We start from the raw sequence: 25882 nt of genomic DNA, 5'->3' as shown, positions 1-25882 counted from the left end.
ACATTAATCAGGTTGAATATGAGGTGAGAGATACAGGTACATGGGAGGGAGTGGTGATGCTGTGCTGTAATGCTGAACACACAACACATAGGCGTTGGAGGGTAAAACCATAAGGGGACAATGAGGTTTTGAGAGTCTATGGGAGTCTGTGTAGAGTCACAAAATACGCCGAAAGCTATCCAGATTATATCTTTAATGCAAAGCTTTTCATAGAGGCTTAAATCAAGTCTGTCAGCAGGCTCTGTGACTCACATACAGTGCATTCGGAAAGTATTCAGACCCCTTTATTTTTTCCACATTTTGTTACATTACAGCCTTATTCTAAAATGGATTAAATAAAAATTTTCCTCATCAATCTACACACAATACCCCATAAACACAAAGCAAAAACATATTTTTTTTTAAATTTTAGCAAATTTATTCAAAATAAAAACAGAACTATTCAGACCTTTGCTATGAGACTCGCAATTGAGCTCAGGTTTCCATTGATCATCCTTGAGATCTTTCTACAACTTGATTGGAGTCCACCTGTGGTAAATTCAATTGATTGGACATGATTTGGAAAGGCACACCTGTCTATATAAGGTCCCACAGGTGACAGTGGAAGTCAGAGCAAAAACAAGCCATGATCAATTTCCGTATCACCGATCTGGGGAAGAAAATTCTGCAGCATTGAATGTCCCCAAGAAAAGGCCTCCATCATTCTTAAATGAATAAGTTTGAACCACCAAGACTTCCTAGAGGGCCTCCCGCCAAACTGAGCTCAGGGGTGTCAGGTAGGTGACCAAGAACCCGATGGTCACTCTGATAGAGCTCCAGAGTTCCTCTGTGGAGATTGGAGAACCTTCCAGAAGGACAACCATCTCTGCAGCACTCCACCAATCAGGCCTTTATGATAGAGTGGCCAGACGGAAGCCACTTCTCAGTAAAAGGCACATGACAGAGTTTGCCAAAAGGCACCTAAAGGACTCTCAGACCATGAGAAACAAGATTCTCTGGTCTGATGAAACCAAGATTGCTCTTTGGCCTGAATGCCACGCGTCACGTCTGGAGGAAACCAGGAACCGCTCATCACCTGGCGAATACCGTCCCTACGGTGAAGCATGGTAGTGGCAGCATCATGCTGTGAGGATGTTTTTCAGCGGCAGGGACTGGGAGACTAGTCAGGATCGAGGGAAAGATAAACGGTGCAAAGTACAGATCCTTGATGAAAACCTGCTCCAGAGTGCTCAGGACCTCAAACCGGGGCGAAGGTTCACCTTCCAACAGGACAACGACCCTAAGCACACAGCCAGGACAACGCAGGCGTGGCTTGGGGACAAGTCTCTGAATGTCCTTGAGTGGCCCAGCCGGAGCCCGGACTTGAACCCAATCGAACATCTCTGGAGAGACCTGAAAATAGCTGTGCAGCGACGCTCCCCATCTAACCTGACAGAGCTTGAGAGGATCTGCAGAGAAGAATGGGAGAAACTCCCCAAATACAGGTGTGCCAAGCTTGTAGCGTCATACCCAAGAAGACACGAGGCTGTTATTGCTGCCAAAGCTGCTTCAACAAAGTACTGAGTAAAGGGTCTGAATATTTATAAATGTAAAAAAATGTCTAAAAACCTATTTTTGCTTTGTCATTATGGGGTATTGTGTGTAGATTGATGAGATAAAAAATGTTTTACTCCATTTTAGAATAAGGCTGTAATGTAACAAAATGTGGAAAAAGTCAAGGGGTCTGAATACTTTCCGAATGCACAGTATCACATCACACACAGATCACCCAGTCAAAGAACCTCTAACAACAGAACGTGACGTCCACTGGAGGCCTTTTGCTTCTTGCTAGGCCATCATTGTAAATAACAATTTGTTCTTAATTGACTTGCCTGGTTAAATAAAGGTTAAATAAAATTAATAAATACAATCTAGGAGCCTGAATCTAATACTTTTTTCACTGAGCACAGAGCCGAGCAGCAGGCACACGCACTAGCATACTACTACCACAGAGCGCACTGAAAGTATTTAGAAAATGTGTAAACACAGGCCTACTGAATAATCAGTTATTGTAATCCCTACTCTCCCCTTTAGACTGCAGCATGAGTTCAGTCTTATAATAATAATAATATGCCATTTAGCAGACGCTTTATCCAAAGCGACTTACGGTCATGCGTGCATAATTTTTTTTTTGTGTGTGTATGGGTGGTCCCGGGGATCGAACCCACTACCTTGGCGTTACAAGCGCCATGCTCTACCAGCTGAGCTACAGAGGACCACAGGCTTGGCATGCAGATTCTCCTCTAGGGGTCTGGTCAGGTAAGGGAGGTGACAGTGCAGAGCTACAGAGCAGGTGGATGGGAGGAGGAGGAGAGGGAGGGAAGGAGAGGAGTGAGGGTAGAGGGAGGAAAACAGGTCCGACAGACAGTAGGGGGATACAGTCCCAGAAAGCACAGCAGGGGGTGTGAGATGGGGGGGGTATGGGGGGTATCTAACCTGCGTCCACATCGTTGGGCCAGCCACTGGACTGGGAGCTGCTGCCGGCCGCAGGGGAGCGGCCCGAGTAGAAGACATCGTCCACCGGGCTCTCCATCTCACTGTCATCAATGGACTTGCGCTTGTTGGAGCTGGAGAGAGGGGGAGAGAAAGGGACTTAATGTGTGTGGAGGCAGGAATATTGTTTACTTGGGAGACAAAGTACAGGAGCTGAGAGACAGATAAGTACGGCTAGCGGCTTTACTCAACATGCTTTATCTGAACATGGCCATGTTTGATACAGTCCCTCAGATTAGATAGTGTACCTAGACCAGGGGTAGGCAACCCTGGTCCTGGAGTGCTGCAGGCACCTTATGTTTTTGATTTAACCAACGTGTAAGACCAGGTGTGTTGAATTTAGTAAATCATTGAACTGATCAATTAGCTAAGTTGGTCAGGTGTGGTGCCTAGTTGGAACAAAATCCTGCAGTACCTGTGGCACTCCAGGAACAGGGTTGCCTACCCCTGGCCTAGACGAAAGTATTGTAGAGAGTAAGTGTGTGTACAGTGAGTGAGAGTGTTCCTTGGATTCAAGTCCATACGAGACCTGTAAAAACATGGGTCCTTAAATGCACAATGTTTCATAAGTGGATCCAAATAAAGAATTGTATGTGTGTCTGGCTGTCCGTCTGGCTGAGTCTGAATGTGTCTATATTAAAGTAGTGTCAGGGGAAATATAGTGGAGTGAATATAACTACCTCCGTGGGAGACTTGCATAAAGCTCCATTTCAGTCCTACAGCGTGAGAGAGAGAGAAACAGTGAGAGAGAGAGAGATAGAAGAAGAGAGATAGAAGGAGAGAGAGATAGAAGGAGAGAGAGATAGGAGAGAGAGAGTGAGTGAATGAAGAAAGAGAAAAAAGAACAGAAAAAACACAAACAGACAGTTTGACGGATAGATGGAAAAAACAACAGACGAAGAAAGTTTCACAGAGGAGAGAGAGGAGAGAGAGGGCAAGGAGAAGAAGAAAGGTCCCATCACCCAATCAGAGTGAGGAAAGCATTCACAAAGGTTAGACAGCATAGACTGAAGCGTACAGAAGCTAGTATTAGTAGGCTACAAACAATCTGGTAATGTGTGTGTGTGTGTACCTGGTGGAGGGGGTGGAGGTGATGGAGCGACGTCCCAGGGCCACCTGGTTGATGTTGTAGTAGCCAGGACTCTCCAGGTCGGCCAGGGAGAAGTTGGGGCCGGACGCTGTGGCCACTGGAGCTGAGGGACACACACAGATACACACAACTCTTACACAACTCACGGAAACTAAGGTTCTTTAAACAGAGAGTATAGTAGGAAAATGCATGTGAGAACCTTGAGGTTTGTGTGTACTGGTAAGTGTGTAGTGAGAGTGGCAGTGAGAGTAACAGAGAGGAGAGGCAGTGACTCACTCTGTGACACTCGGACCAGCTCGGCCACGTTCCAGACCCCTGAAGTCACAAAGCAGTCCTGGAAACTCAAGTGCCCTGGAAAGACAGAGACGAGAGAGATGAGGATGATGAGAAGACACTAGGACACACACACACACACACACACACACACACACACACACACGCTCACAAAGAGGGAGCTGAAAAACCCAGGCATAGAAAAACCAGATAAACCACAGTGGAAGGCACTAGCATGTGTTTTCTATAAGATAGGAAATGGCTTTGGTTGGACGAATCACACACTTATCAAAAGCCCTATGGACAGGTACTCACGTCATGACTGCTTCAAGTCAAGCCTGTCAAAATGCTGTCCAGAAGGAGGCCTTAATGTGCTCCACAGATTATGCCCTATAGAAGTTGTTATACAGTATGTTCCCCTGTATACACACCATGCACACACACTGTTTACATGGTATCCAGTGGGCATCCAGTGTGCTAGAGCTTCTTGCAACGTGTATGATGTCATTACTGCTATAGATTTTGGATTGTATTTGTGTATTTAAGCTTTCCAAGGGCTCTAGTGTATATTGTGTGTACAGGTCCTGGCAGTGGGATGTGTATAGAGTGACCAAGGCTCTCTATCTAAGGCAATAGTGTAGTGTTTCTTAATCTTGCTCCTGGGGACCCAAAGGGGGGCACATTTTGACCTAGCACTACACACCTGATTCCACTAACCAACTCATCATCTAACCTTTGGTTAGTGGAATCAGGTGTGTAGTGCTAGGGCTAAATGTGCCCCCCTTTGGGTCCCCAGGAGCAGGATTAAGAAACACTACTGTAGTGTGTAGTGTAGATCGTATAATGTCCACTCAGTCTATAGGTCCCTGGCCAGGTGTATAGGAATGTGTATACACTCTTAGAAAAAAAGGTTCCAAAAAGGTTATTTGGCTGTCCCCATTGAACAGGTAGAACCCTTTTTAGTTCCATGTACAGTAGAACCCTACCTGGAACCAAAAGGGTTCTACCTGCAACCAAAAAGTGTTCTTCAAAGGTTTATCCTAGCACCTTTTCTTCTAAGAGTGTAGGACGTCCAGGTTCTCCATGGGTGAGAGGTGCTCTTACTCCACACCCTCTCCTCTCCTCAGCCTGCCTCAGCCTGGGTTAACCACAGCGGGGCCGGCTGTATGAGGTCAGAGCTCCAGTCGGCAGCACGGCCATGTGGTTCCCATCTTCCAATAACGTCAGGGTGATTTATGAGAGGGGTGCCACACCCACAGCCAGGCCCAGCAACATCAGCTCACCTTACTATAATAAACCCAGGCCCAACTCCACTGGGATACACTATACACTCTATACTGGCCTGTGTGTGTGTGTGTGTGTGTGTGTGAAAGCATTTAAACATGCATCTGCATGTATAAATGACAGTGTGTATGTTCACACTGTGAACTCACCATTGGGTGGTGGCTTGATGTCTGTGTCTCCTTGCTGGTTTGAGCTGTCTGATTGTCCGGATTCTGTAGAAAAGAGAGAGAGAGAGAGAGAGAGAGAGAGAGAGAGAGAGAGAGAGAGAGAGAGAGAGAGAGAGAGAGAGATGGTGGAGAAATGTTTAGGTTAGACAGGAGACAGATGCCTGGACGGTACCCAAGGTGAGGGGGCAGTGGGCGGACGACTGCATAGGAACACTTTGGAAAGTATTTTAAAACCCCTTCTTTCCAGAGGCAGAATTGGGTCTTAGATTAAAGTTTGGCTATTTCCGCTCAGGTTGAACATTAGAGTCATGAAATGGCAAATCAAACACCAAATACTTTACTTTCCAGAGCCATTCACAGTAGGGGAATCACTACTAGTATAAAAGAGGAATTGTTTTCTGTTCCAGTTTGAGAGATGAGACGGCTGTGTGTTTGTGACACTTCTTGCCCCATTGTATCTCTGGCACTCCTTCCTTTTCTCTTTTTTCTCTCTCTCCCTTACTCCCCCCACTCTCTTCTTCACCATCCCTCTCTCTCAGGCCCAGGGAGCCACAGTGAACATACACACACACAAAGTTACACACACAGGGAGTTCTGTTTGAGAGCAGGCCGTTGGCACAGTGTGGCAGGTGAAGTTCCCATGTAACCCCAGCCTGCAGCCTCTCTCTCCCTCCACACTGATGACTAGTGTAAGCTGAGGAGTGTAAATGTGAAGCCCGGGTCCGCGAGGCGTCATTGGGACTGCGTCTCACTCGGCTCTTTACCTTAACGACTGTGCACAGAGAGGCCTGTGCTAGTTTGGTTTGGCCCCGCTTGGAGCCATTCCTTCTCTGCTGCGTAATGCAACCTTGTAGAGCTTTATGGTTGGATCATATATACCATTCAAGCCAATTACCCCCACAGCACTGTAGAGTTTAAGGCAGAGTGGGCCAAGTTCCCCATTACCCCCACTACTAGGCCCCTCCCTCCCTCCGCTCCATCTAAGCCCCTCAGCATCCTAATCTTGGGGAGGCTAGTCCTGCGCAACGTGCCAGCAAACTGCCGCACCATTCACCCCACGACCAAAGACGAGAAAAGCAAAACAAAAGGACAGAATCGCCATATCACTTTGGTCTAAAAGGAGTGTCTTTTTCCCTTTCCCTGAATGGAGTCTCAGTCCCTCTCTCTCTCTTTCGCTCTACTCTCTCTCTGCTTCCCCCTCACTCGCGCTGTCGCTCTGTGGAATCCTGGCAGCCATTTTAGCATTTGGCAGCCATCTTAGCTTTAGCGGTACCAATACATTCCTGCTAGTTGATGGCACACCCACATGCGCTAGCACACACACTCTCACACAGACACACACAGATTCACTGGTATTAAAGATAAAATATCTACAGAGGACAAACACTGCAAATGGAGTGAAAATAAAACCACCAGGGTGTTTGTCTCTAGTCATTGACTGCCGTGCTGCTGGACCTCAGCAAGCTGCTAAATGAAAAGCTAGACTGGACGACTGCAGCAGAGCCGCACTGACAAATCATCAAGGAAAATAGGAGGAAACATAAGGAAAACATCCAGACAGAGACCATTAATAACTGTCAAGGCACATTCCTGTAAGAGGTAAATAAGGTGAACTAGAGTGCAAGCCAACATTTCAACTGTAGGATGGTGTATATGGGGATAATCTAAGTCTGTTGAGGCCCTTCATTTTGAAAATAATACAACCTAATTTGGGCATCCTCTCACTATGTAAAAACATCTTAATATGCAATTAAACTTGAACCTATATATTACGGACCTTCTTTTCTGACACAGTAAAAAAAGAGGCTGGGTCGTCATGGCAACATTGGGGATACCCCTCCATTCAGGTGGTTAATGAGAGGGTGAGCTGAGCTGAGCTGAGCTGAGCTGTCACACTGACTCTGATAGAACCTGACAGCCCAGATCTGCCTCATTCATTCTCCTCACATACACACCAGCTGTGATCAATACAGCTCTACACCTGCTGGCCACCTGGGGACTACACACCCAATCAGACTGGGGCCAGGGGGTTTTCCTGACTACGTCAACTGGCCAGGAAAAACTCTGGATCCTTGCTATGGCCTATAGTTAAGATCCAGAGTTTTTCCCTGTCAGGTCATGTGGTCAGGAAAAACTGGCCCTAAATCAGACCACTGTTAGATCACCAGTGTAATCTAACTGAGGCCCCCTGCTGGTCTGGTGGAGTGTTAACAGCTTCAGTTCAATTCTAATAGCTGCTGTCTACTGTAGCCTACGGTATATGAACCTCCAATCCTACTGCATGGAACATTAGCAGGGCTTGTTTCCTGGTGCTGGATCTGAGTGTGTTGGAGGGCCCAGGGCGCTGGAGAGGAACAAAGGGAGGATGATGAAGGGATGAACATGGGATGAACGGGGAGAGCTCATCAAACAGAGAGGATATGCTCTGAGACAATGGAGAGGGTGCCCATTATTAGTGCTGCTGCTCTACAAGCCAACTGGGCTGTGGGGAGAATCACTGCCACCACGCCACCATCCCCAGGGTTACACACACACACACACACACACACACACGCCAGCCCTACACTGCTCACCCTTATCTCCAGCACACAGTCGCCCCAAGGCCCCCTGCACACACCCTGGAGAGATAATGCATCACACACACTCTATTAAACAGACATACAGTACATACACATTAACAGACTCACTCCAATCACATTCATACACACAACGTACATTTGTCACTAAGTCTCCTCATCATACAGTAGATATACACTAAGTGTACAAAACATTAGGAGCACCTGCTCTTTCCATGGCTTAGACTGGCAAGGTGAATCCAGGTGAAAGCTATGATCCCTTACTGATGTAATCTATTAAATCCACTTCAATCAGTGTAGATGGGAGGAGACAGGTTAAAGAAGGATATTTAAGCATTGACACATCCATTGTGTATGTGTGCCATTCAGAGGGTGAATGGGCAAGACAAAAGATTGAAGTGACTTTGAGCAGGGGTATGACAGTAGGTGCCAGGCGCACCAGTTTGAGTTTGTCAAGAACTGCAAAGCTGCTGGGTTTTTCACACTCAACAGTTTCCCGTGTGTATCAAGAATGGTCGACCACCCAAAGGACATCCAGCCAACTTGACACAACTGTGGGAAGCATTGGAGTCAACATGGGCCAGCATCCTTGTGGAGAGCTTTCGACACCTTGTTCTGAGGGCAAAAGGGTGTGCAACTCAATATTAGGAAGGTGTTCCTAATGTTTTGTACACTCAGTGTACTGACACTCTGGCTACAACACTCTACATATATTTAAAACACTATACCCTATAGACTCGGCAAATTACTATTACTGAATGTAGGCCTACACACAGAGGTAGAATTAATAGAAAGGGCTTCACCATTCAAGTCAATGATGACATATTGGGTGGACTAGCGGCCATTGCAAGTGTACCCATAGGAGCAAAGCAGGAAATAAAAGCAGGTAGTGTACCCATCAATCTGTGCTGTGATTTGTTGAATCAGCTCAATTGACATTACAAAAAAGATATACCATTGCATGAGCCACATCAGTTAACATCATTTGAATTACCATTCTACATTACCATGGAAATTATTGCATCACAATACCAGGCAGCCATTGCGAGTGTACCCATGAGTTTACCAGTCAAATTGCCAGGGTTAGAGGGTTCCAGGACCATTCTATTCATTCTGATTTCTATGGGCCTACATGCTTTCAGCCCGGACCCAGCATACAGTAGGTGTCATTATTCTACTAATCAAACACACCTGTGATTTGGATGCATCATAAAGACCCACCACAACAATATATGATAAACACACTCTCACTGAGCTCACTGTGCCAGGCCTAATAGACTCATTTGCCATGCGCATATTCATAAATAAATGAGCTTGCACATGCAAATAGGCACTTTTTGCCTATTTACCAGCCGGCTTAGAACATTTGTTTATGCATTACAAACAGCACGTTTTAATCTAATGTGCATTAACTGGAAGGGGATTTCACATGGCACAGTGAAGAATCAACATTGAGTCAAATGGCAGAGATAAAGCCAATGGTTCCACAGTCAAACTTGACGACAGGAGTGTGGATGGCCTCTCAGCAGGCTACAGTGCTCTGAGCCAAGACTCAGCTCCGTCTCTTCACTTCTCCCTCTCTTCACTTCTGTCTCTCTTCACCTCTCTCCCTTTCTCTCCCTCCACCCCTCCTTCTAAAGTACAGTAACAGTCCTGGATTCCATCTCTTTTTCTCTGTATTTATTTATTTTCTCTTATCTCTGCTTTGTTTCTGACTGCTGTTACTGTCTCTGACTCAGATATTTCTGCTCTCTCTATGACCTCTCTCTCTCTCTCCCTCGACATCTCTCTCTCTCTCCCTCGCCATCTCTCTCTCTCCCTCGCCATCTCTCTCTCTCTCTCTCTCTCTCTCTCTCTCGCCATCTCTCTCTCTCTCTCTCTCTCTCTCTCTCTCTCTCTCTCTCTCTCTCTCTCTCTCTCTCTCTCTCTCTCCCTCCCCATCTCTCTCTCTCTCCCTTGCCATCTCTCTCTCTCAATTCAATTCAATTTAAGGGCTTTATTGGCATGGGAAACGTGTGTTAACATTGCCAAAGCAAGTGAAGTAGATAGTAAACAAAAGTGAAATAAACAATAAATATTAACAGTAAACATTACACTCAGAAGTTTCAAAAAGAATAAAGACATTTCAAATGTCATATTATGTATATATACAGTGTTGTAACAATGTGCAAATAGTTAAAGTACAAATGGGAAAATAAATAAACATAAATATGGGTTGTATTTACAATGGTGTTTGTTCTTCACTGGTTGCCCCTTTTCTTGTGGCAACAGGTCACAAATCTTGCAGCTGTGATGGCACACTGTGGTTTTTCACCCAGTAGATAAGGGGAGTTTATCAAAATTGGGTTTGTTTTCGAATTCTTTGTGGATCGCTGTAATCTGAGGGAAATATGTGTCTCTAATATGGTCATACATTTGGCAGGAGGTTAGGAAGTGCAGCTCAGTTTCCACCTCATTTTGTGGGCAGTGTGCACATAGCCTGTCTTCTCTTGAGAGCCAGGTCTGCCTACGGCGGCCTCTCTCAATAGCAAGGCTATGCTCACTGAGTCTGTACATAGTCAAAGCTTTCCTTAAGTTTGGGTCAGTCACAGTGGTCAAGTATTCTGCCACTGTGTACTCTCTGTTTAGGGCCAAATAGCATTCTAGTTTGCTCTGTTTTTTTGTTTGTTCTTTCCAATGTGTCAAGTAATTCTCTTTTTGTTTTCTCATGATTTGGTTGGGTCTAGTTGTGTTGTTGTTGTTGTTGTCCTGGGGCTGTGTGGGGTCTGTTTGTGTTTGTGAACAGAGCCCCAGGACAAGCTTACTTAGGGGACTCTTCTCCAAGTTCATCTCTCTGTAGGTGATGGCTTTGTTATGGAAGGTTTGGGAATCGCTTCCTTTTAAGTGGTTATAGAATTTAACGGCTCTTTTCTGGATTTTGATAATTAGCGGGTATTGGCCTAATTCTGCTCTGCATGCATTATTTGGTGTTTTACGTTGTACACGGAGGATGTTTTTGCAGAATTCTGCATGCAGAGTCTCAATTTGGTGTTTGTCCCATTTTGTGAATTCTTGGTTGGTGAGCGGACCCCAGACCTCAGAACCATAAAGGGCAATGGGTTCTATAACTGATTCAAGTATTTTTAGCCAGATCCTAATTGGTATGTCAAATTTTATGTTCCTTTTGATGGCATAGAAGGCCCTTCTTGCCTTGTCTCTCAGATCGTTCACAGCTTTGTGGAAGTTACCTGTGGCGCTGATGTTTAGGCCGAGGTATGTATAGTTTTTTGTGTGCTCTAGGGCAACGGTGTCTAGATGGAATTTGTATTTGTGGTCCTGGCAACTGGACCTTTTTGGGAACACCATTATTTTTGTCTTACTGAGATTTACTGTCAGGGCCCAGGTCTGACAGAATCTGTGCAGAAGATCTAGGTGCTGCTGTAGGCCCTCCTTGGTTGGTGACAGAAGCACCAGATCGTCAGCAAACAGAAGACATTTGACTTCAGATTCTAGTAGGGTGAGGCCGGGTGCTGCAGACTGTTCTAGTGCCCTCGCCAATTCGTTGATATATATGTTGAAGAGGGTGGGGCTTAAACTGCATCCCTGTCTCACCCCACGGCCCTGTGGAAAGAAATGTGTGTGTTTTTTGCCAATTTTAACCGCACACTTGTTGTTTGTGTACATGGATTTTATAATGTCGTATGTTTTTCCCCCAACCCCACTTTCCATCAATTTGTATAGCAGACCCTCATGCCAAATTGAGTCAAAAGCTTTTTTGAAATCAACAAAGCATGAGAAGACTTTGCCTTTGTTTTGGTTTGTTTGTTTGTCAATTAGGGTGTGCAGGGTGAATACGTGGTCTGTCGTACGGTAATTTGGTAAAAAGCCAATTTGACATTTGCTCAGTACATTGTTTTCACTGAGGAAATGAACTAGTCTGCTGTTAATGATAATGCAGAGGATTTTCCCAAGGTTGCTGTTGACGCATATCCCACGGTAGTTATTGGGGTCAAATTTGTCTCCACTTTTGTGGATTGGGGTGATCAGTCCTTGGTTCCAGATGTTGGGGAAGATGCCAGAGCTAAGGATGATGTTAAAGAGTTTAAGTATAGCTAATTGAAATTTGTGGTCTGTATATTTTATCATTTCATTGAGGATACCATCAACACCACAGGACTTTTTGGGTTGGAGGGTTTGTATTTTATCCTGTAGTTCATTCAATGTAATTGGAGAATCCAGTGGGTTCTGGTAGTCTTTAATAGTTGATTCTAAGATTTGCATTTGATCATGTATATTTTTTTGCTGTTTGTTCTCTGTTATAGGGCCAAAAGATTGGAGAAGTGGTTTACCCATACATCTCCGTTTTGGATAGATAGCTCTTCATGTTGTTGTTTGTTTAGTGTTTTCCAATTTTCCCAGAAGTGGTTAGAGTCTATGGATTCTTCAATTACATTGAGCTGATTTCTGACATGCTGTTCCTTCTTTTTCCGTAGTGTATTTCTGTATTGTTTTAGTGATTCACCATAGTGAAGGCGTAGGCTCAGGTTTTCTGGGTCTCTATGTTTTTGGTTGGATAGGTTTCTCAATTTCTTTCTTAGGTTTTTGCATTCTTCATCAAACCATTTATCACTGTTATTACTTTTCTTTGGTTTTCTGTTAGAGATTTTTAGATTTGATAGGGAAGCTGAGAGGTCAAATATACTGTTTAGGTTTTCTACTGCCAAGTTTACACCTTCACTATTACAGTGGAACGTTTTGTCCAGGAAGTTGTCTAGAATGGATTGAATTTGTTGTTTCCTAATAGTTTTTTGGTAGGTTTCAACACTACTTTCCTTCCATCTATAGCATTTCTTAATATTATTCAGTTCTTTTGTCTTTGATGCCTCATGATTGAGTATTGCTCTGTTCAAGTAGACTGTGATTTTGCTGTGGTCTGATAGGGGTGTCAGTGGGCTGACTGTGAACGCTCTGAGAGACTCTGGGTTGAGGTCAGTGATAAAGTAGTCTACAGTACTACTGCCAAGAGATGAGCTATAGGTGTACCTACCATAGGAGTCCCCTCGAAGCCTACCATTGACTATGTACATACCCAGTGTGCGACAGAGCTGCAGGAGTCGTGACCCATTTTTGTTGGTTATGTTGTCGTAGTTGTGCCTAGGGGGGCATATGGGGGAGGGAATGCTGTCACCTCCAGGTAGGTGTTTGTCCCCCTGTGTGCTGAGGGTGTCAGGTTCTTGTCCAGTTCTGGCATTTAGGTCGCCACAGACTAGTACATGTCCCTGGGTCTGGAAATTATTGATTTCCCCCTCCAGGATGGAGAAACTGTCTTCATTAAAGTATGGGGATTCTAGTGGGGGGATATAGGTAGCACACAGGAGGACATTTTTCTCAGTTGAGATAATTTCCTTTTGAATTTCTAACCAAATGTAAAATGTTCCTGTTTTGATTAATTTAATAGAGTGAGTTAGGTCTGCTCTATACCAAATTAGCATACCCCCTGAGTCCCTTCCCTGTTTCACACCTGGTAGTTTGGTGGATGGGACTACCAGCTCTCTGTAACCTAGAGGGCAACCAGTGGGTCCGTCTCCTCTATACCATGTTTCTTGTAGGATGACAATGTCTCTCTCTCTCTCTTCCCCTCGCCATCTCTCTCTCTCTTTCACTCTCTCTCCCTCCCCATCTCTCTCTCTCTCTCTCTCTCTCTCTGTGTCTCTCTCCCTCGCCATCTCTCTCTCTCTCTCTCTCTCTCTCTCTCTCTCTCTCTCTCTCTCTCTCTCTCTCCCTCCCCATCTCTCTCTCTCTCTCCCTTGCCATCTCTCTCTCTCTCTCTCTCTTCCCCTCGCCATCTCTCTCTCTCTTTCACTCTCTCTCCCTCCCCATCTCTCTCTCTCTCTCTCTCTCTCTCTCTCTCTCGCTCTCTCTCGCTGTGTCTCTCTCCCTCGCCATCTCTCTCTCTCTCTCCCTTGCCATCTCTCTCTCTCTCTCCCTCCCCCTCTCTCTCTCTCTCTCTCTCTCTCTCTCTCTCTCTCTCTCTCTCTCTCTTCTGTGTCTCTCTCCCTCGCCATCTCTCTCTCTCTCTCTCTCCCTCCCCATCTCTCTCTCTCTCTCTCCCTTGCCATCTCTCTCTCTCTCTTCCCCTCGCCATCTCTCTCTCTCTTTCACTCTCTCTCCCTCCCCATCTCTCTCTCTCTCTCTCTCTCTCTCTCTCTCTCTCTCTCTCTCTCTCTCGCTCTCTCTCGCTGTGTCTCTCTCCCTCGCCATCTCTCTCTCTCTCTCCCTCGCCATCTCTCTCTCTCTCTCCCTCCCCATTTCTCTCTCTCTCTCTCTCTCTCTCTCTCCCTCGCCCTCTCTCTCTCTCTCTCTCCCTCGCCATCTCTCTCTCTCCTTCACTTTCTCTCCCTCCCCATCTCTCTCTCTCTATCTCTCTCTATCTCTCTCTCGCTCTCTCTCTCTGTGTCTCTCTCCCTCGCCATCTCTCTCTCTCTCTCTCTCTCTCTCTCTCTCTCTCTCTCTCTCTCTCTCTCTCCCTCCCCATATCTCTCTCTCTCTCTCTCTCTCTCTCTCTCGCCCTTTCTCTTTCTCCCTCTCTGGGAGGACAGTCCTGGATTAGACTCGGTTGACGCGGCTGCCCTCTGCGTCTGTCTGCCACACAGTGGCCCGGTTCAAATGAAAAAATGAACACACACACACATGGATATTTATAGCCAGATGGAGGACAGGAAATAGGTACACATACACACACACAACAGCTGGCCAGATGTGGCTCACTGTCATTGTGTGTGTGTGTGTGTGTGTGTGTGTGTGTGTGTGTGTGGTGACGGCTGGGAATGGCTGATGAATGGTTGGTGTGACATGGCACTGCACAGAGGAGGCACGCAAAGTATAAATATCAACAGTAACGTGCTACTGTCATATGCTGTTGTGAAGTGTAAAGCTAACATGCTAACTACAAGTACGTGCTACAATTAAGGCTGATAATGCTCTCTGTAACAGAGTGCAACAGTGAGCAACAAACTGCAGGCTACAGAACAGACAGCCATGAGTAAATCAGGATAGTACGTCTGAATCTAAACAATCAGCATGCTGGCAAACAGCAGTCTCTCTCTCTATCAACAACTCCTCATCTGAGGCCAGCTTGTGTGTGTGTGTGTGTGTGTGTGTGTGTGTGTGTGTGTGTGTGTGTGTGTGTGCTCTCCCTGTGGCCGAGGGCCATGCCTGCAGTCAGACTCTCCCACCCCGGGTGTTGTGTCATTTAAGGATAGAGCGCCACGGTTCAGTTCACAGTGAAATGATAGGGTCCTTTTCCTACGCCTGCGAGAGGCCTTTAGACAAACACACCACAGTTCCACTCTCTCCCTCTGTTTCTTTTTCTCTCTCTCTCCCTCTTTCTCCCTCTTTTCCCCTCTCGCTCTATGAGCACCATCACACTGGGGGTTTTTCGCGTCCTGGCCCTAACCCTGTCATTGACGGTAAACTGTGTGGGCCGGTGTGGCTCCGTGCCGCATGTGGGAACCCAGCTGTGGTGGACTCATATATCTCAGGCCTGACACGAGAGGAGCAGTCCGGCTGGAATTCCTCACACACACACATGCATGCATACACATACTGACGAACACACATTCATATACACACACGCACGCACATACACCCCCCCCCACCCACACACACACACACACACAGCTATGTCTTACTATACCTGTAAGGACTTTTTGGGGACCAACAATTGATTCCCATTCTAAATCCTATTTTCCCTAACCCTAACCCTAAACCTAACCCTAACCCTAACCTTAACCTTAACCTTAACCCTAAACCTAACTCCTAACCCTAACCACTAACCGTAACTCTAACCCTAAACCTAAACCTAACTCCTAAGCCTAAAATAGCCTTTTTACTGGTGAGGACCGGCAAAATGTCCTCACTTCTCTGAATTTTTGTTGTTTACTATTCTTGAGGACTTCTGGTACAAAAAAGTATATTAAAACATGTACACACACACACTCCCTAAATCTGAACATCAAACACAGCTAGAATAGGTCAATAGCACAGTGGGAGTCTGGGTCGTTAGGTTTAGCTATGGCTCCCAGAGACCTAAACATCCCTGCTAGCCTGGTATGAACACACATCCTTAATCGCCATGTAAACACATACCTGTAGTAAGATTGTGTGTTTGAGCAGTACGTATGTTTACAGTATATTATCTATATGTTTGTTTAGCGTAAAAGATAGATGTGGAGTAAAGGTATTTGACCAAATATGTATACATGCATGCTTGTATTTCATGTCGATATCCCAAAAATTTTGATATCCAGAAGCAATCCTTTTCACTTCATGATAGTGGGCGTGCACATGTGGTTTCAAGTGCATGGACGTACATAGGCTACACGTGTGTATGTGTGTGTGTACACAGTCTCGCCTCCCTGCGCAGCAGAATGGCAAAGCCCCCACAACCTCCCCATCCCCTAGTCATCCAGCCCTCCACCCCCACCCCTGGATAAAGAGGCAGCACAGCACAGTCTCCCCAATTGGGTTTCGATTAAGAGGTTTATCGGTATGTTGCTAAACATTCTGACCTTTTTTTAAATCCTTAATGCGCTTAAAATGTTCCAACCCCTCCTAATCCCCCAGGCTATCCCACACAGATGTTCACTGAGCTCTTTTATTGGACTTTATTTTATTTTTTTAATTCCCACTTATTTATTCATTTCCTATCTTCTAAAACCATATATCATCGTCTGACCCTGTGCCAATGAGGAGCAGGTGTGGGGAGGCTGCCCTGTGTAGCCCGCTTGCCCATCTGCGTGCCCGTCTGTGTGCCGCCTGCGCCCACACCGTGCCAACACCACACAGAGCAGGGGGAGCCAGGGGGCCTAAGGGGACTCAACCACGGGAGAGGGCAGTGCAGAGGGGGGTGGTGAGGGTAGAGGAAAGGGGCTGGCGTCCTGCCCATGTATACCCCTCTCCCTATTCTCTCTCTCTCTCTCTCTCTGACACTTTCATCTTTTATCTGTCCCTCTGCTGATCAACCATGGTACACAGAGCAAGGCACATAGTGGGACAGTTATTCACAGAGCAGCATAGGCCTTTTAACTTGATTGATTGATGTATTGGTTTTAATTTGATAAGATAGATATACCTCTGTGCTGATTCAAATGACCCTGACTTTCTGAGATCCCCATGTGTTTCCTTTAGAAATTTCACAGACTACTGTTACTATAAGGCTACTAAACGTATGCTTTAACAAGTGTAATGACTGTGTTTGGCCACCAGATGTCACTTACTGGCAGTGGGCAGTGGGCACAGAACATTTACATTTACATTTTAGTCATTTAGCAGACACTCTTATCCAGAGCGACTTACAGTTAGTGAGTGCATATATACACATGCAAAATAAATCTGCTAGGAGAGGTAAATATCTGACTGCCTTCGGTGAAACAGGAGCGATAGAGGGAGGAGACACACACACACAGACCTATAGACAGTGTACAGAATCTACATGAACATACTGTATGAGTGTGTGACCCTGTGGAAAGTATTGAGAAGGGAAGCAGCAGGCCTATATGACAAACATGAGCCAGAGGAAGAGTGGTTTACAGGGAAGTGGTGTGTGTGGGCACAGCCTGTGTGTGGGTCTGCTAGTGGGAGTGAGGGTCATGTTATGTCCCTCTGTGCCAGGGAGAGAGAGAGAGAGCGATAGAGGAGAAGGGGGGCTAGGGGAGCGAGAGCTGTGGGAACGCCAGGCCTTGCCAAGAAAGAGGAGAGCAGAGAGAATAAAAGGAATGAGAAAGAAAGAGAGACTTGTTGGCTGAGAGTGGGGAGAGGAGAGGAGAGGAGAGGAGAGGAGAGGAGAGGAGAGGAGAGGAGAGGAGAGGAGAGGAGAGGAGAGGAGAGGAGAGGAGAGGAGAGGAGAGGAGAGGAGAGGAGAGGAGAGGAGAGGAGAGGAGAGGAGAGTGGGTTCAGTGTTCAGTGGGCACACGTGAAGAGAAGCTCCTAGGGAGTATGGCCATGATCACAACTCTCTCTGCAGGGGAGAGGATAGGAGGAAAACACACACACACAGCAACCAAAGGAGACAGGGCCAGGGCCAGGCCCGGGGTTAGGGTCCTAGTCTGCCAACTCTGACCCTGTGTCTGGGGCCACATGCACACACACACCACAGCAGGGGAATGAAGGGGTGTGCTCTGATCTGGGCCTATCAATGAAGGAGAGAACACAGAGACTGACCTGCCACTCAGGCTGTGTGTGTGTGTGTGTGTGTGTGTGTGTGTGTGTGTGTGTGTGTGTGTGTGTGTGTGTGTGTGCGTGCGTGTGTGCGTGCGTGCGTGCGTGCGTGCGTGCGTGCGTGCGTGCGTGCGTGCGTGCGTGCGTGCGTGTGTGGGGGGTATCACACAGAGAGCGTTTAGAGTGTGAACGTGAACTTTTGGCCAGCAGTTTCAGCACCATCTTATGCCAGTCTACCCTCAGGCACAGGCCAAAGTCTTACCAGTAGGAACAACAACAATCATGAGGAATGTACTAGAATATAATATTATATTCTCTTCCAGCAGGGGCATACGTCTATTTGCCTTTGTGAAAATGTTTGTATAACACAATGTGGGCCTCACAGTGCAGCTCTGCCAGAGGGACAGTATGTGGTGAGGTAATGGGCTCCACGGTGCAGCTCTGCCAGAGAGACCACACACAATCCCATAACAGCAGTCATCTGCCAGGTTGTCTATCACGCCATGTAGGTTATAACATGAGATTATAACACTCTTCAGGTTCTAAGCGCCTGTTATGTCACACTATTTACACCAGTGGGCCTTAGTTTAATCCAGTGAGACACCAGGCCATGATTTATTTGGGGTTTGTGCACTATGCAAATAAATGCTCCCAAATCTATCTGGGCTTGGAGGACATGTTTAACGAGGGCAGTAAAACTCCACACAAACACAGAAATGACGCCTGTAAAAATAATGTGTGCTCTGCATAAATGCTCTTTCTGACTAATTAATTAGAAGAGCGATGAATGGACATGTAAAAAACCACATCCTCTCTAGATGATGCCAAAGGGGTGCGTGTGAATGTATGTGTATGAATATATCCGTCTGTGTACATTTATCTACATTTTGAGTGTCAAAGTGTGTTTGGTGAATGTGTGTGTCTCCTCTCCCTTGCCCTGCAGAGAGTGTATGACTGTGTGTGTTTATGACCATTTGCATGAGTGTGTTGAATTAGGGAGCATGGTGCAGCTTTCCTGAGTCGATGCCAGCTCATTGTAGGAGAGAGGCCAGTGACAGCCCCTTATCTCACACACACACACACACAAACAAACACACACACACACAGCAATAACGAACAGCGGCCAAACACTGAAGGCTGATCCAGGGAACTCAAGTCCCCGTCATAAAGGGCTTTTCCCAGCAAACAGGAAGGAGGGAGCGAAATCAATCTTCCTGTGAAAAAAATTGAGCGGCAACCGAGAAACAGATGAGCCCATGATAAAAAACTATCAGACAAATGAGGGCACCGATAGAGAGTCAACCCCTGACCACCAGCTGTCTGCGAGTCATGGGCCCAGCCGCCATTTTTGTCTGTCTGTGTCCTTAACTGACCTGACCTCAGGGTCATTGGCGCCGAGTCAGCGGGAGGGTGTGTGTGTTGCGCACGCTCCTGCTATCTGTGTCAATGCTGGCTTTATCTCCTGTAGCAGAAAAGGTGAATAAACAATCTGGACTTCCTTCAGGGTTGAATGCCATGTGGGCCAGCCAGCCAGGACACCTAGCCTAGCGCTGCACACACAGACAGGTGCCCAGGCCTTCTGCCCTCACATGAAGCTGATGCCCAGGATCAGGGCCAATGGCGCTGGAACAGGGGTTACAGTCGAGTCCCAGGTTTCAGCCAGAGAGCACAGGCCCATAGCGGAGTATGATTTTGATAAGCTATGTTGCTGACATAACAGAAATGGTGACTGAGTTGGGCCTGTGTTTGGGTATACTGTATGCATAGCTGAATGAGTAAGTGATGTGTCCTCATAAAGTATTGCTGCAAGGCTTAGTTCATATCAGTCAGCTTATGGATGCACTCAGCCGCTCTCATTGTAAAGCCGATAATTGGATATTTATTCCATCTATCAATCCATCTATTAACTTATTAACCCAGATAAGACTTTAATACCTTCCTGCTTCCCTCACTCTCCGAAAATCACCTAAATGACAAGAGATTATCAATGACAATCCACTTACAATATAATATGTATAACAAATCATTATCAATCATCATCACCACCACCACCATCTCTTGAACCACTTCATGTTCTACCATGTTTGAACTAAAGAGCCAAAGAGGGAGATGGAGACAAAGAGAAAGAGAGGGGAAGAAAAAGTTGTAAACGAAAGATTGGAGAGCCTCTCTCATACAACAAAAGAGTGATCCCATAGTTTTCCTTTGTATGAGGGAGAAACAAAAGGAGGGATATTGTACAGTACTGTACCAGTGAGAGGGCAGGGCAGGGCACTGATGCCACTGTGTAGGCTAACCCAAAATGTAAAATGGAGAAGGATCTTCTAGTGAGGACCTGAGGAGCCAGCATCTGTTTGGCAAGAGCTCAGGAAAGTCTAGTGTTTCACACTACGCCTCTGGGATCTCTGCTGCAGCCAGGGGTTTATGAAAAACAGCTTTATATGAGGAGAGAGAGAGAGAGAGAGAGAGAGAGGGGGAGGGAGAGAGAGAGAGAGAGAGAGAGAGAGAGAGAGAGAGAGAGAGAGAGAGAGAGAGAGAGAGAGAGAGAGAGAGATGGGGGAAGGTTGAGAAAGCATGAGGGAGGGAAGGAGAAAGAGAGGGAAGGCGGGAGGGAGCAAACAAAATGATGGTAGAGGACAATAAGAGATAGAGAGAGGAAGGGAGAGACAATTAAAAGAACCAAGAGAATCCAGTGGAGATAAAATAACTCCATTCTGCCTGGTCTCTCTCTATACTTCCTGTGGCCCCTGATGAGCCTGGTGGCCCCTGTGCAATGGAGAAAGTGCAATGGAGCAAGTGCAATGGAGCGCTACACACAACCTGTGCCAGGTCCACACTATGCACAATCACCAGGGAACCATAGTAACATGTGACAGCCAGCCCTGCCTTCAGTCAACTGAGGGCTCAACATGCCTTCCCATGATCCCGTGTTTGGTCTCAATCTTGGCTGTCAGAGTGTCCACACTGTCTACTGTCAGTGGAGCTGAGGCACAGCACAGCCCTAGTCTGCACAGGACAGCACTACACTGCATAGCAGAGCACAGCAAAGGAAAGCTTTCCATACGATAGTCGGGGAAATCATGTATTTTGTGTTTTACTAGTGAGGGATTGTTATGTGAAGTAAAGGGGACAGAGAGGGGCATAAAGAGTTCAACTGCCACACTTTTGCATTGGGATCACACAGCAAGCCTCAGTTAGAGCTGCATGGCTTGTCGTATTTTTCACCACTCAGTGACCTTCCCTGTAGAGAGCCCAGCCAGAGGGTGCCAGCCTGCCTGTTGTTTCTGTGGGCCATTTCTGGGCAGCATTCTCTCATGCTGAGGAATGCATACAGTAAACACATGCGGCGGGCGCTGCAGCGCCTGGTGGGAGCTGGATGGGAGCTAGATGGGGTCTGGGCCTCCGTGCGGTCGGCTATGTTATCGTACGAGGAGAGAGTGTGTGTCGTAATGGCCACAACACAGAGGGAGCCCTATCAATTCAAGATGCTCTTGCCGGAAAGCTCAACAAACACTGGCGGGGGAAAGTTTGCTCAGGGCCGCGTGGACAAAACAAACGGCTCAGGACACCGTGGCTCTCAGATGAGGGGGAGAGAAGGAGGCGAGGTAAAATGGCGTCCGCTCCACATGGTGAAAGGGGATCTGCTTTTTTGACTTTAATGAAAAGCACAGGCGCTCCTCTCTGGAAAAAAGCATGACGAAAAGCAGTTTACATGAGCTAATGGCAGAGAGAGGGAGAGCCAGCGGGAAGGGAGTAAGAGACAAACAAACAGAAAACTACTGACTAACAGCTGCATAGAGCACTTCACTATGACAGAGAGAGAGGAGAGAGGAGAGCGAAAGAGAGAGGCGATAGAATGAGTGAGAGAGAGAGCGAGAAGAGAGAGAGCGCACCACTACTATAAAAAATGAAATGTCCACATTTCAACTCGGTATGGAAATGTGGTCCTCATTTCATGATTCAATTCCTGCTCCCTCCCTTTTCCTCCTTCTCAACCTCTCTTTCTTTCTCTCTCTCTGCCTCTCTAACTACCCCTTTTCCTCCTTCTCAACCTCTCTTTCTTTCTCTCTGCCTCTCTAACTACCCCTTTCCCTCCCTTGCTCTCGTTCTCGTTTGCAGCTGCAGTGCTACAAAAGCCTGTTAAAACACAGGAAGAACAGTAAAATTGAAAAAATAAAATCAGAAAAAGACTGTAGGAGGGATTGGTCTTGAGGGAGGGAAGAGAAGGAGAGAGAACCAGAACAAAAACAGCCCAAGAGCTCCACAAGGTAAGAAAACTAGGTTGTGCATTGTATGTAATGTGATACCTGCATAGTGTATAGCACTTGCACTAAATCACACTAATACTGTACAAACTGCTCACTTCAATGGGCCTGAATTTAGTCTGATAGACAATATGGTTCAGTCCAGTAGTGTCATCAGCAAATAGTTCTACTACAGTATATTCCCTATGTGGCTCCTCCAGTAGATGCTCTGGCCTGCCTAGCTCTGCTGCTGCTGCCCAGTGGTCCTGCTGCTCTAATCTCCACATCATCTTCCCATCGCGTGTACTGTAAGTAAGAAGACACAACTTTCCCCTGTCCAAAGCCCCTTGTTGACCGGCTGAAAGCCCCGCTGACCGCTGTCCAAAGCCCCTTGTTGACCGGCTGAAAGCCCCGCTGACCGGGGTCATCTTCGAGGGCAACCCATGTGGCCTTATCCTCGCTCCCTGTCCTCCCCTCTTACAGACGTAATCCCTACGGCTTTACATCTTAAAACATCCCCCAGCTCAGGACCTCGCATCTCAGAAATTAAAATTCCCCTGAAGACGCAGGCTTTTTCCTGCTAAATAACACTAACCCCCCTGTGACATAACATAACATCCCCTATAACGCCCATGCAGTTCTGAGTATCTCCCCCCTCTATCTCCTCCCCACCACCCCTGCACAACACCCTGACACGTCCTTCATCCTTCTCTCTCTCTATCCCTCCACTTCTCTCTCCGTCAGCTCCAGCCGTGTTCCTCTCCTTGGTGCCCTTCCCTCCTTCCCTTGATTCACCACGTTTGCCCGGGTGGTTCATTATTTCAAATTTACGGCCTGTCCGGTTTGGACTCCCTAGCGGAGGAATAAAAACAGGCTTTGGTTGGCGTGGTGATCCAGAGCCAAGCCCGAGCCCCGTTCCCGACTTCAGTTGAATATAAAGTCATATCAAATTAAATTTAATGAATAAAAAAGTTGCGTCATTGCCAAGAGCTATACACTTGCGAAACACACATATGTAGGCCTCCTCTACGCACACATACAACTGTACACCCTCTGCACTCTCTGGGGAAAAGAGCTCAGCTTGGCAAGTGTGTGTGAGTGTATGTGTGTGTTTAAGAGAAAGAGAGAGAAATGCTTTTAACACAATGTTTAAGTTATGTGGAATGTATTTACTCAGAAAAGTGTCTATGAAAAGTGTAGAGAACGTGGATGGAGATGGGCTGTAGAAACGATAGGCTAGCTAGACTCGCTCACTGCCGCTCATCAATCACTGCTGCTTATGTCTGTGTGTGTGTTAACATGGAGGTGATGCAGCCGTACTCGATTGTGGAGTGCAGAGGGGTAAATGGATCAGGCTAGGCGGTAATACAATATAATGATGGCCTCTGTATCATGGCCCTCAAAGCCTTCCTATCCCTCATGCTTATGGGCCCTTTGGGGATTTCAGCCATTTGAAAATATTTTAAAGAGGCCCGATTGCCCCAAGCTCAGCGGCTCAGAGAAGCCTTAAAACCCTGCAGCTAAATCCATGGGTTATGTAAGGTAAAGCCCTAAATCTCACCATGCCTGATGTTACAAATTACTGTAATTGCGAAAGGAAAAAAATAGAACATACGGAGGGGAACGAAAAACAGACAAAATGGACTTGTGAGAAATGGGAATGGGAGGAGAGGAAGGGAAGAAGGTGGGGGGGATGAATGTGGACGTAGGAGGGGGGAGAGAAAGACACATCAGGTTCGTCCCTGTAGCTTCTCTGTGGTTTTCAGTGTGTTTGGAGCAGTGGATGCTGGTGGGAGGAGCTATAGGAGGGCGGGCTCATTGTAATGGCTGGAATGGAATAAATGGAATGGAGTCAAACATGTGGTTTCCATATGTTTGATGCATTTGACACGTTCCATTAATACCATTCCATCCATTACAATGAGCCCGTCCTCCTATAGCTCCTCCCACCAGCCTCCCCTGGTTTGGAGCTAGTCGTGGTGACCTACAGTGGGGAAAAAAAGTATTTAGTCAGCCACCAATTGTGCAAGTTCTCCCACTTAAAAATATGAGAGAGGCCTGTAATTTTCATCATAGGTACACGTCAACTATGACAGAGAAAATGAGGGAAAAAAATCCAGAAAATCACATTGTAGGATTTTTAATGAATTTATTTGCAAATTATGGTGGAAAATAAGTATTTGGTCAATAACAAAAGTTTCTTAATACTTTGTTATATACCCTTTGTTGGCAATGGCACAGGTCAAACGTTTTCTGTAAGTCTTCACAAGGTTTTCACACACTGTTGCTGGTATTTTGGCCCATTCCTCCATGCAGATCTCCTCTAGAGCAGTGATGTTTTGGGGCTGTCGCTGGGCAATACGGACTTTCAACTCCCGCCAAAGATTTTCTATGGGGTTGAGATCTGGAGACTGGCTAGGCCACTCCAGGACCTTGAAATGCTTCTTACGAAGCCACTCCTTCGTTGCCCGGGCGGTGTGTTTGGGATCATTGTCATGCTGAAAGACCCAGCCACGTTTCATCTTCAATGCCCTTGCTGATGGAAGGAGGTTTTCACTCAAAATCTCATGATACATGGCCCCATTCATTCTTTCCTTTACACGGATCAGTCGTCCTGGTCCCTTTGCAGAAAAACAGCCCCAAAGCATGATGTTTCCACCCCCATGCTTCACAGTAGGTATGGTGTTCTTTGGATGCAACTCAGCATTCTTTGTCCTCCAAACACGACGAGTTGAGTTTTTACCAAAAAGTTATATTTTGGTTTCATCTGACATTCTCCCAATCCTCTTCTGGATCATCCAAATGCACTCTAGCAAACTTCAGACGGGCCTGGACATGTACTGGCTTAAGCAGGGGGACACGTCTGTACTGCAGGATTTGAGTCCCTGGCAGCGTAGTGTGTTACTGATGGTAGGCTTTGTTACTTTGGTCCCAGCTCTCTGCAGGTCATTCACTAGGTCCCCCCCGTGTGGTTCTGGGATTTTTGCTCACCGTTCTTGTGATCATTTTGACCCCACAGGGTGAGATCTTGCGTGGAGCCCCAGATCGAGGGAGATTATCAGTGGTCTTGTATGTCTTCCATTTCCTAATAATTGCTCCCACAGTTGATTTCTTCAAACCAAGCTGCTTACCTATTGCAGATTCAGTCTTCCCAGCCTGGTGCAGGTCTACAATTTTGTTTCTGGTGTCCTTTGACAGCTCTTTGGTCTTGGCCATAGTGGAGTTTGGAGTGTGACTGTTTGAGGTTGTGGACAGGTGTCTTTTATACTGATAACAAGTTCAAACAGGTGCCATTAATACAGGTAACGAGTGGAGGACAGAGGAGCCTCTTAAAGAAGAAGTTACAGGTCTGTGAGAGCCAGAAATCTTGCTTGTTTGGAGGTGACCAAATACTTATTTTCCACCATAATTTGCAAATAAATTCATTAAAAATCCTACAATGTGATTTTCTGGATTTTTTTTCCTCATTTTGTCTGTCATAGTTGACGTGTACCTATGATGAAAATTACAGGCCTCTCT

The 25882-nt window shown here is 46.4% G+C and overlaps 1 protein-coding gene across 11 annotated transcripts in view; it reads right to left on the bottom strand.

The window, feature by feature from the left end:
• nfixb (nuclear factor I/Xb) overlaps positions 1-25882 on the bottom strand; it is an 82284-nt gene that overhangs the window by 17596 nt on the left and 38806 nt on the right. For 6 of the 11 annotated variants that reach the window (XM_045218205.1, XM_045218210.1, XM_045218206.1 and 3 more), the window contains exons 3-7: positions 5329-5391; positions 3899-3973; positions 3605-3725; positions 3213-3248; positions 2476-2606 (exon numbers count right to left, since the gene is read on the bottom strand). In XM_045218205.1, the coding sequence (XP_045074140.1) occupies positions 2476-2606; positions 3213-3248; positions 3605-3725; positions 3899-3973; positions 5329-5391 (426 nt within the window). The remainder of the gene's footprint in view (positions 1-2475; positions 2607-3212; positions 3249-3604; positions 3726-3898; positions 3974-5328; positions 5392-25882) is intronic. The other 5 variants (XM_045218207.1, XM_045218214.1, XM_045218215.1 and 2 more) reach the window with 1 other exon arrangement.

Source organism: Coregonus clupeaformis, unplaced genomic scaffold (assembly GCF_020615455.1).
Source record: "Coregonus clupeaformis isolate EN_2021a unplaced genomic scaffold, ASM2061545v1 scaf1439, whole genome shotgun sequence".
Taxonomy (NCBI): domain Eukaryota; kingdom Metazoa; phylum Chordata; class Actinopteri; order Salmoniformes; family Salmonidae; genus Coregonus; species Coregonus clupeaformis.
Note: the sequence above shows the minus strand (reverse complement) of the source record. Positions and strands in the feature narration are given on the sequence as shown.